The sequence below is a fragment of the Panthera pardus genome, unplaced genomic scaffold, assembly GCF_024362965.1.
Source record: "Panthera pardus isolate Hobbes unplaced genomic scaffold, ASM2436296v1 HiC_scaffold_22, whole genome shotgun sequence".
Taxonomy (NCBI): Eukaryota; Metazoa; Chordata; class Mammalia; order Carnivora; family Felidae; genus Panthera; species Panthera pardus.
Window position 1 is genome coordinate 2149086 of NW_026526788.1, and position 12362 is coordinate 2161447.

Below are 12362 nucleotides of genomic sequence, written 5' to 3' on the forward strand. Positions count from 1 at the left end.
AGATAGGCGCTCAGGTTCTCGTTCTGCCAAACACCGGTGATCACGGGAACCTCAGTCACTTCTCATTACTCTCTGGGTCTTGCCTAACAAGCCTGCAGAACATTTTCTTAGGTTCCTTTCAGATCTAAATTTTTCGAATTTCCTACCCATCTCCCCATAATCAGTAAATATCTGTCGAGTGAACAAAAGAATAAGCGACCCATAAAAACAAATACAGTGTGAGGGGATAAATACTGTACTTGGGAACATGTTTCAATTGTTCTCCGTGGCTCGGCTGTTGAACCCCACTCAAATAAAATCAAACGCAGCTCTCAAATCTTTCTAAGAGTAAATGTGTTTTGAGAAAAGCCCAAAAGAATCCATTAAAAAAAAAAATCCAAATCTTGGGGCACCTGGGTGGCTTAGTTGGTCAAGCGTCTGACTTCGGCTCGGGTCATGATCTCATGGTTCGTGAGTTCAGGCCCTGCTTTGGATTCTGTGTCTCCCTCTCTTTCTCTCTGCCCCTGCCCTGCTCGTGCTGTTTCTGTCTCTCAAAAATGAATGAACGTTAAAAAAAAAAAATTTTTTTTTTAATCCAAATCCTGCAAAGATATAAATAAGTATTAGGGCCAAATGTTGCTGTGGCAGTACAAAGACATAAAGAGAACATCGGAATTCTCACAGAAATCATTACTGACCAGAATTCTACATCTCCTGGCAATGTGTGTGTTGACAGAAGCTGTTCTTCCAAGAAAAAAAATGCTGTGATATGAAAGATCCTAAGCCATGTCAGGGCCTATACTATCCAGATCCACTAGGATTAGTCTTAGACCCCATACCAGGCCTTTAATTACATCACTTAGTATGTGAATACAGGGCTGAACAGATCCAAGGATTTCAGAAAAGGCCAAATCTGATTTCTTAACAGGTAATTAATTCTCAAAGCCCACTCAAAGAATAACACCAAGAAGTGATTAATACTTTTAAAATAGTCAACTCTTTGCTTGCACAAACAGAGCAAAGAAGCCAATACAAGAAGCACTCAGTCTTTGTTTTTTTAAGTGAGCTCTAGGCCCAATGTGGGGCTTGAACTCACGACCCCGAAATCAGGAGTCGCGTGCTCTCCCGACTCAGCCAGCCACACGTCCTGAAGTGCTTAGTCTTAATATAAAATGCGTATGGCCACAGAAAGGATAAAATAATTACGTATAAAGATAGAAAAAATTCCCAAAGGTGCCTCGGGTCACCAGGTACCAGGTAGGAACACGTGCTTATGGGAAGTCCATCCAGCTGCACCGTTCAGTCTGGTCTTCAATTTTGTTTCCACTCCTTCAAGTGTAAGCTGACTAGGCAATGAGTGAGACACACCCAAAGCACGTCAGACACTGGTGAAACCAGACTATTTTAAAACATGCCACGACCCAGCCAACTTGCAGGACCCCTTTGCAGATCTGAATGAACTCAACTTTTCTACACTCACAACAATAACTGACTGGCCTCACGGTAAAATTAACCCACACCTAGCTATTTTATTACACAGAAGATTAAGTAGGTGTGAGTCCCCTCGGCTTTCACTGCTGTGTGGCTCCGATTTGATGACAGCCCAAGTGACCTTTTAATGAATGACAACCGTTCCTAAGGGCTCATGACCATCATTATTACTTTCCAGAGAAACACAGAGGTCGACACGTCCCTACCGATCATTTCCTCCAAACCTTGTACGGTAAAACCTTGGTTGGCGAGCATAACCCACTCTAGAAACACGCTTGTAATCCAAAGCACTTGTGTATCAAAGTGAATTTCAGTAACAACTGGTTCAGTTGTGATCATGTGACATTTGGCATCACGTAATACTCGTATTGCAAGACAACTGCTCGTTTATCAAGTTAAAATTTATTAGAAATGTTTGCTCGTCTTGCGAAACACTCGCAGAACAAGTTACTCGCCATCCAAGGTTTTACTGTATTTTCTCTATTTCATGTTATCCTGACATAGGGTGCACGGACCCACACAAGGGCTGAACGTCCTACCCGACACCACACCACTCATGTTGGCAGAGCCGGTGTCTGTGTTCTTTCCACCCCACCACCTTGCCTACCTGCTCGGCATCGAATCATAAATTCTAGGCAAATACCCCAGGAACCGCCCCCTCCCCCAGATTCAAATCTCACCTAGCTCTTCATTTGTGCTGTCATTATCCGTGGCAAAAGGGAATCTCTTTTGTTCTGCAATAGACTTGGCCTGGCTCTGAAATAAAAACAAACAAACGTACACGTTAGCTTCTCACAAACGAAGACGAGGCTTGCAATGAAAACCTGTATTTTTACAAAGTGAAGCTACATTTGATTCATACGGAAGTGAGAAAAGGTTCACTTTAAGTCATGCCAATTGTGTACTTCAAGCACATAGCTTATGGTGTAACTGATTTGCCTCCTCCCTACCATTAGTGGTTCTGTTTCTAAGAACAAGTTTCTTTTCGCTCCCATAGGGATTTATCCTGCTGGCTGCTCCATCTCCCTCCATGTTTTCAGAGACTATTTAATGGCCTCGATTAGGTTACAAGGATCACGTTCTAGCGATCGGTCCTCCGATGCGGCTGGATGATAGAATATTGCTTTGTAAACTCTAAAAATACTTTAGAAAAAAGAGCTACCAGTTGTCCAGAGATGACGCCAGAAAGGGACCCACAAAATCTGAGCAGGAAACAAGACATTCTAGTAGAAAGTGCACAGCAGATGGTGAACATCTCCATCGTGCTCAATGCAGTAAATTGCCTACAAAGAATTGCTGCAGACATATGCCCATTTGGCAGGAAAACGGACCCAAAAGTGGAAACTAGGGGCAGACAAAATGAGTAAGTTTGCTTAGTAACCGGAGTGATTTTACAAGCAGCACGGGAAATGACGGCTCTATAGGGTGCCGGAGACAAATCACGTCGGACGCTACAGCGGCCACTTCCCCGGAAGATTTAACTGCTGATGCTAAGTTGGGATATGCTTAGCCTCCGGGGTACGTGTTAAAATGATTACTTCATGTGAGATTCACCTAAGACACAATTAAAACTTGTACATACACAGAGACAGGAGAAGCTAAGACAGTGAGGGACTAAAGATTTGCGGCTTTGGGCAAGACCACAGGATTAGAACTCAGTGGCGTCCTGATTAACTGAGTTCTTCTGTTTTAAAAATGCATAGTACGGATGCCTATAGGCATATATGATGGCCAAATAACTTTACAGGAGAGTCTCTCCTAATTGCTGTTTGTGCTTTCCAGCTCATGATTGGTGGTCATTAGCAGATGACGAACTGTGGCCTCTTGGATTTCATGGACTCAAATAACAGAGTAACAAGGCACTTCCGCTTATACTCCCTTTACTCTCAAAATCTAGAGTGATACTCAGATACGGCGTGGTATTTAGTCTGCCTATGAAACAGGTCAAGAATAATCTACCTCTGGTTAAAACACTGGTTGAAAGCTAGAGGCCAGAAGGGCATCCCATGTCGGGATGAATGCGCACTTCATTCCATGCAGGACTCCAGACAAAATGGAACGTCTGAAACTTCTACCACTATGGGAATGTTTAACACTGAATGTTAAACCTGATGACTAGACAGGAAGTCTCTCAGCTCTTTCGCATTTTGCTCTATAGCTGGAAGCTTCCACACAGCTATGGGGAGCCTTACAGTGAGACCCTTGAGAGACTTAAGAAGCGGCAGATTTAACAACATGTGAAGGCATCACAGTACATACATCCCGTGTGACCAGACACGAGGCTCTCCTCTTTGTCAGGCGGTCACAGATAAGCACGCAGATGTAAAATACTTTTCCGCTTAGTAAGTTACATATAGCCAAGGAAAGGAGTCTATGAATATCGCTTTTAGTACTTAAAAAGTCTAATCGTTTCATCCAGTACTCAATGAGAGTTTCCCATTTGCCAAGGCTCTGGGCAGAAAGGCACAGGAAGAAAACAAAAATGAAATCCCATAAAAGGATATCATTTACTTGGGGCACCTGGTGGCTCAGTCAGTTAAGCGTCCAACTTTTGGTTTCAACTCAGGTCGTGATCTCACAGTCCTGTGTTGGGCTCTGCACTGTCAGTGTTGAGCCTGCTTGGGGTTTCCCTCTCTCCCTCTCTCTGCCCTTCCCCTACTCTCCCTCTGTCTCTGTCTCTCTCTCTCTCAAAATAAATAAATAAACTTAAAAAAAAAAAAAAAGAAATCATTACCAAGCAACATCAAGAGTATACTGAAGAGCATATCTGAGTTAAAGTGTTTTTACTTTACTAGAAATAACATCTAACAGAAGTGGGCAGAAAAGTATAACATGGACAAATTAACTTCTTGATCAAAAAGAGTCTTTCCCACTTCTTTTTTTTTAAAAAAATTTTTTTATAATCTTTATTTATTTTTGAGAGAGAGAGAGAGAGAGAGCGTGAGCAGGGAAGGAACAGGAGAGAGAAGGAGACAAAGAATCTGAAGCGGGCTCCAGGCTCTGGGCTGTCAGCACAGAGCCCGACGTGGGGCTCGAACCCACGAACTGCGAGATCGGGACCTGAGCCGAAGTCAGACGCTTAACAGACTGAGCCACCCAAGCGCCCCGAGTCTTTCCCACCTAATACTGCATCTGTAGATATCTTCTGTGGACAGCGGGGAGAAGCTCCAATCAAAGACGTTAATGCACACAGCCCCACTTTGCTGGGACACCAACTCCAACCCATCCTCAGGTCACTGTTTACGCTTCAAGTTCTGAAAGCTGTCCTACCTGATCCCCCTAATTTAAAGGGAGATTATGTTGATCTTTTGCTATACCTCTATGTTTATTTGTATAATTATCTGGTTAGTGACTAGGAGTCACGAGTGCAGGGACTGAGGCTAGCTGGCTCACTGTGGCATTATTCCCAGTACTTACTTAGCACAACGCCTGGCACATAATAGGTGCAAAATAAATATCTGGAGAATTAATGAAGAAATGAATAGTCGAACTCCCATATTTTCAACCTAGGGAAAATGAAAGGCCAAGATTGATGAGCTTTCTCCCATAGGTCACTAGCTAGTGCCATCTTAAACTAGAAATGCAACACGGAGAAAATATTTGAATTACTGTCAGTAAGACGGTAGGTCCCTAATAATTCTAAGAATCTAATCCCCTCCCCAAGGTGGGGATTACCCAATTTCTACTTAAGTGCTTTCATTGGTGGCCAACTCACTACAAGCTAGCCCATTCTGGTTGGGGACCGGTCTAATTCAAGTTCTTCCATATATCGAGTTGATCGCTATGCAATGAGTTAGGTAACATCTGTTGATCATTCTTTGGCTTGCAAACTCTACCCATTTTCAGTAGTTTCTCACATGCAAAGGCAAAGCTTTATCTGGAGAAGAGAGAGCAACCTAAAGGGAAATTTTAAACACAAGAAGCAAACAGTATCTATGTGGATGCTGAAGGAAAAGGCCTGGAGAAAAAAATATGTTCACCTTGGGCACTGAAAGAACAACTCAGCCTCAGAGAATTAAGTGTGAACAACAACAACAACAACAAAAAGAGCCTTGCACCTGAGGCAGCTAGGCTGGAGGAGTGTCCGTGCTAATGTGAACAGGCAGAGACAGACGTTATGTAGTGCCAGGAACTCATCCCTGGAGTGGAGAGGCCTCCTATACAGTTCAGAGGGTACTGACAGTTAAAAACATAGATATAAAAGATATCCACACAGGCAAAAGCTGGAAGAATAATATATTATACCTTAAAATACATTAGGTTCCTAGAAGCAAGGCTCAGCCATTATCTCCCCTTTATTCCTTGGAACTGAGAAGTAAAAAGGCCAAGGTCTAGAATGATCAACCATCCAATCCATAAGTCATAATAATGTAACGTGACGAAATACCAGATGACCTATCTTTATCTTATGCAAATAGGACCACCTAGAACCAACTCCTAGTTGGTAAACAGAGGTGACCTGTGCCTTTTGAAACATGTATCATTGTACCTTAGGTCATAAAGACAGAAGCATGGACAGAAGATGCGTACCAGGATCTTTTCAGTGTTGAGGGAAAGCAGTGAGTCACAGGGTGGCGGCCCTTTGGGTTCACAGTCTGAGTCGTGGAAGTTCAGAAAGGATGACTCTGAAAAGCAAACATCCCTGGTTATTCTCCGAACCTGAAACTTATGGTTCTTAGGTTCTTAACTATGAATTATAATGTTAGGAACACACACACACACACACACACACACACACACACACACACAGAATCTACCAAACCAAAATAAGGACAAGGCAAAAAAGCACCAAAAGGGGCATCTTGCCTTCCACCTTACAGCTGTGTCACATTCTACAGTTTCCAAATACCTTGCATAGCTGTCATGACTGTCCTCACAACCAGTCATTAATACGATACTTGTTAAGATCCCTTTTTCAGACATCTCCTACCTGGCAGCGTTTACCATAGGTTAAAAAATATTACAAAAGGGAGAACAAAGTCGAGCCAGGGAGATCTAATGTTAAAAGATATGTACCAGGGGTCTAGAATCCAGAATATATAAATAAGTCCTGATTTCAACAACAAAAAGACAACCCAATTAAAAAATGGGCAAAGGACTGGAATAGGCAATTCTCCAAAGAAGATACACAAATGGCCACTGAATACATGGAAAGATGCTCTACATCATTATTGATTAGGGATGTAAATCAAACCACAATGAGGTTTGCCACAATAACGGCTTTTTTTTTTTTATTGTCGAGGCAAACAAGTGTTGGCAAGGATGTAGAAAAATTAGAGCCCTTGTACATTGCTGTGTAAAATGGTGTGGCCACTGTGGAAGATAGTTTACTGGTTCATCCAAAAGTTGAACATAGAATTACCATATGGTCCTACTATTCCATCCCTAGGAATATACCCAAAAGAACTAAAAACAGGAACTCAAACAAGTATGTGAACATGCATCTTCACAGAAGCAATATTTAACAATAACCAAATGGTAGAAATAGCCCAAATGTCCATCAACAAACAATGGACAAACTGTGGTATATACATACAGTGGAACACTATTCAGCCTTAAAACAGAATAAAGTACTACAATCACCATTAATTAGTACACTTTACTCTTCAAATAATAAATCTACATTTATACTTTAACCATTTCAAAATTTGGAGACTTTTCACTCTAAGCTACATCTAAAATGCTAGCCTATATTTGGAAACATTCAAATATTAAAGATAAATTTTTTAAAAAAGAATGAAATACTTTACATGTTCATATAACATGAAAGAACCTCCAAAATGTAATGAGTAAGAACCTCCAAAACAAAAACTAAGTGAAAGAAGCCAGACACAAAAAGTCACATATTGTGTGTGCTCACTGATACGAAATAACCAGAAAAGGTAAATCCATAGAGACAGAATGCACATCCATGGCTGAAGGAGGGAAGAGGAAGAAACTGCTGAGGGGTGAGGGGCTTACTTTGGAGTGATGGAAAGGTTTTGGGGTGGTTGCACAACATTGTGACTGTACTCAATGCCACAGAGCTGTTCATAGGAAAACATTTAATTTTATGTTATGTGAATTTTGCCTCAACAATTATTTTTAAACCTATACTGTAATTCAGCAGTCACTAAAGAGCATCAAATTGTGTTCAAGCGACCATGTGAACCGACAGATAAATTCTCATTTGTGTCTGTCTTAACAGCTGGAGACTAGAGCTAATATACCAAAGAAGCTCTGGATGGTGAGTGATTTCTGAAGCTGGAAGGTTAAATTTCACAAGGCCCAAGCAGAGTTTAAACGGATGGGTGGGGGCACCTGGGTGGCTCAGTCGGTTGAGCGTCCGACTTCAGCTCAGGTCACGATCTTGTGGTCCGTGAGTTCGAGCCCCGCGTCAGGCTCTGGGATGGCCCAGAGCCTGGAGCCTGCTTCCGATTCTGTGTCTCCCTCTCTCTCTGCCCCTCCCCCGTTCATGCTCTGTCTCTCTCTGTCTCAAAGATAAATAAATGTTAAAAAAAAAAATTTTTTTTTAAATAAATAAATAAATAAACGGATGGGTGGGTTCTGCTAATATCATCCTCAATGGGGAAAAACTGAGCGCTTTTCCCCTAAGGTCAAGAACACGACAGGGATGTCCACTCTCACTGTGTTATTCAACACAGTATTGGAAGTTCTAGCCTCAACAATCAGACAACACAAAGAAATAAAAGGCATCTAAATCAGCAAGGAGGAAATCAAACTTTCACTCTTCACAGACAACATGATACTCCATGGAAAACCCAAAAGATTCCACCAAAAAACTACTAGAACAGATGCATGAATTCAGCAAAGTCGCAGGATATAAAATCAATGCACAGAAATTGGTTGCATTTCTATACACCAATAATGAAGCAACAAAAGGAGAAATCAAGGTATCAATCACATTTACAATCGCACCAAAACCCATTAAATACCTAGGAATAAACCTAAGACGTGAAAAATCTATACACTGAAAACTATAAAAAGCTTATAAAAGAAACTGAAGAAGTCACCAAAAAATGGAAAAATATTCCATGCTCATGGATTGGAGGAACAAATATTGCTAAAATGTCGATACTACTCAAAGCAATCTACATATTCAATGCAATCCCTATCAAAATAACAGCAGCATTCTTCACAGAGCTAGTACAAACAATCCCAAAATTTGTATGGAACCAGAAAAGACATCAAATAACAAAGCAATCCTGAAAAAGAAAACCAAAGCTGGAGGCATCACAATTCCGGACTTCAAGATGTATTACAAAGCTGTAATCATCAAGACAGTATGGTACTGGCACAAAAACAGACACTTAGATCAATGGAACAGAATAGAGAACCCAGAAATGGACCCACAAACGTAAGTCCAGCTAATCTTTGACAAAGCAGGAAATAATATCCAATGGAATAAAGACATTCTCTTCAGCTAATGCTGTTGGGAAAACTGGACAGAGACATGCAGAAGAATGAACCTGGACAACTTTCTTACACCCTACACAAAAATAAACTCAAAATGGATGAAAAACCTAAGCATAAGACAGGAAGCCGTCAAAATCCTAGAGGAGAAAGCAGGCAACAACCTCTTTGACCTTGGCCACAGCAACTTCTTACTCAACATGTCTCTGGAGGCAAGGGAAACAAAAGCAAAAATGAACTATCGTGACCTCATCAAGATAAAAAGCTTCTGCACAGCAAAGGAAACAATCAGCAAAACTAAAAGGCAACTGACGGAATGGGAAAAGATATTTGCAAATTACATACCTGATAAAGGGTTAGTATCCTAAATCTATAAAGAACTTATCAAACTCAACACCGAAAAAACAAATAATCCAGTGAAGAAATGGGCAAAAGACATGAATCGACACTTCTCCAAAGACATCCAGATGGCTAACAGATGCGTAAAAAAATGCTCAACATCACTCATCATCAGGCAAATATAAATCAAAGCCACAGTGAGATACTACCTCACACTTGTCAGAATATCTAAAATTAACAACTCAGGCAACAACAGATGTTGGTGAGGATGCAGAGAAAAAGGAATCCTTTTGCACTGCTGGTGGGAATGCAAGCTGGTGCAGCCAGTCTGGAAAACAGTATGGAGGTTCCTCAAAAAATTAAAAATAGAATTATCTTATGGCCCAGCAATTGCAGTGCTAGGTATTTATCCAAAGGATACAGGTATGCTGTTTTGATGGGGCACATGCACCCCAATGTTCATAGCAGTGCTGTTGACAATAGTCAAAGGAAGGAAAGAGCCCAAATGTCCATTGACAGATGAATGGATAAAGAAGAAGTGGTATATACATACAATGGAATATTACTCAGCAATCAAAAAGAATGAAATCTTGCCATTTGCAACAATGTGGATGGAGTGTGTTATGCTAAGTGAAATTAGTCAGAGAAAGACAAATATCATATGACTTCACTCATATGTAGAATTTAAGATACAAAACAGATGAACATAAGGGAAGGGAAGCAAAAATAATATAAAAACAGGGAGGGGGACAAAACAGAAGAGACTCAAATACAGAGCACTGAGGGTTGCTGGAGGGGAGGAGGGTGGAGGGATGGGCTAAATGGGGAAGGGGCATTAGGACACGTGCTGGGATGAGCACTGGGTGTTATACATAGGCAGTAGATCACTGGATTCCACTCCTGCATCATTATTGCACCATGTGCTAACTGACTTGGATATAAATGTAAAAAATTAAGTAAATAATAAGAGGATGGGTGGGTTCAGACTGGGGAACAGAGAGAATGGGTATTCCGAGTGGGATGAGTGGTGTACACAGAAGTATAAAGGTAACAAAATGCAAAGGAGCAGTAAGCAGGCGACCCTGGCTAGAGGGAGCTGGTGTTGGAAAATAAAAGATGGAAGGTTGGAACGTGAGTGGTCAGACTGGGGAGTCTTGGAGCCAAGAGAAAGGCTTTAGTCTCACCAGAGTGAGGAGGCAGTAATGGTTGTTGGAAATAACATTAATTTCTAACCTATTTCTTCTTAAAGCTAACGTTTGAGGCCTTTCCATATGCAAAGCGCTGCAGTAAGCATTGCATATGCGTGGCCTCATTCTGTTCTAACAATCCCTCCACTTGGTGGGATTCACTGAGGTTTCAATAAACACGCATCGGTATAATTGTAAGTGGATGCACTCATTCCCTTCTGTGAAACCTAACCATCTTTGGGTAATTAGGCTGTCCTCTCCCCCTTCTGATAAATAGTATTTTACAAGTATGCTTGACCTGTATTTTTTAAATTCACCCAATCTGGCAATTAAATTCTAACCAATACAATTGCCGAGGCAAAGGGTGTAACTAACTTTAAGACCTTTCACATATGCTGCCCCGTTTCCCTCCCAGGATGTAATAATAATTTCATTCCCACCCAACAGTGTAGAAGATGGTCTATTTCACTCTGCTCAGAGTATTCTGTTCTTTTCATCTCTTCCTAATCTGAAAATAGCACTAGTGACACCAAACTTTTGGTTTACTGCCCATTTGTATCTCTTCTTTTGTAAATCATGTGTTTCCTCTGCTAATTTTTAAGTCATTTTATCTATTCCGGCCTAAGGTACAGAAGCGAATGTCTATCTATTTTCCAGTTCTCTCAGAACGATTTTGAACACCGCCTTTACGATACATTATAGTCACCAGGGTCTTAAAGGAAGCTTTGAGATAAGTTATATCCAACTAAAATAGCTCTCACAGATGACTATTCAATCTATACGGGCACTGATGTTTAAAATATTACAGTAGGACTTCATGTTCATTCTAGAAAATAGAAAAAAAATCACAAAACATAAAAAAAAAAGTCATTTATAATACTACCGTACATTGAGATCCACTGTGAAAATCTTGGCGTTAACTACTGTAATTAAGAAGGACAATTCTTGAAATCAGACAGACTGGGTTTGAATTCCCGTTCTCTGCAACTACTTACTAGCTCTTGGCCACTGATCTAGCGGCCTCATCAATCTTCGGTTTCTTCATTTGTAAAACAGGGTCGCTGATGGTATCTACTTCACAGGAGTGGTTGATTTAAACAAGATTATAGGGGCACCTGGGTGGCTCAGTGAGTTAAGTGTCCATCTGTTGATTTCGGCTCATGTCAGGATCTCCCGGTTCATGGGATCCAGCCCCACGTCAGGCTCTTTGCTGACAGCACAGAGCCTGCCTGGATTCTCTCTTTCCCTCTCTCTCTCTCAAAATCAGTAAATAAACTTTAAAAAAATAAACAAGGAGATATAAGTAAAGTATTTGGTACAGTTTCTGGCACAAAGAAGGAGACAGAGGATGTTTGCTATTGTTACCATTAGGTTGTGAGGAGATACACTGTTTTGTAACCTGCCCTTTTAACGTAACAATATAATATAAACACTTCCCCATTTGATTAAACTTTCTTCTGCAAACTATTTAAATTTAAACTTAGTGAGATTATATATCATTTTTTTAATTTTTTTTTTAACGTTTATTTATTTTTGAGACAGAGACAGAGCATGAACGGGGGAGGGGCAGAGAGAGAGGGAGACGCAGAATCGGAAGCAGGCTCCAGGCTCTGAGCCATCAGCCCAGAGCCCGACGCAGGGCTCGGACTCACAGACCTCGAGATCGTGACCTGAGCTGAAGTTGGACGCTTAACCGACCGAGCCACTCAGGCACCCCGATTATATATCATTTTTAATTTAATATCTTTAGGATTTCAGTGCTCTACGATAAACCTGTATTTTGTTGTTTCTAGACTAACTCCTTCTAATGATCTGCCTATTGACTTCAATAGTTTCACAATGTATCCTTAAAATAGATGCACACATTTTAACGTAAAGGAAAGCCTCATCAATTTTTTTTCCCAAAAGTTTCTTGGCTATTTGGATCAACATTCTTCCTTCAAATAAACTTGT

The 12362-nt window shown here is 40.9% G+C and overlaps 1 protein-coding gene across 7 annotated transcripts in view; it reads right to left on the minus strand.

The window, feature by feature from the left end:
* TTC13 (tetratricopeptide repeat domain 13) overlaps positions 1 to 12362 on the minus strand; it is an 81045-nt gene that overhangs the window by 56347 nt on the left and 12336 nt on the right. For 6 of the 7 annotated variants that reach the window (XM_053910189.1, XM_019419035.2, XM_019419034.2 and 3 more), the window contains exons 2-3: positions 6001 to 6095; positions 2151 to 2226 (exon numbers count right to left, since the gene is read on the minus strand). In XM_053910189.1, coding sequence (XP_053766164.1) covers positions 2151 to 2226; positions 6001 to 6095 — 171 coding nt within the window. Of the gene's footprint in view, positions 1 to 2150; positions 2227 to 4887; positions 4977 to 6000; positions 6096 to 12362 lie in introns of all 7 variants that reach the window. The other variant, XM_019419036.2, reaches the window with a different exon arrangement.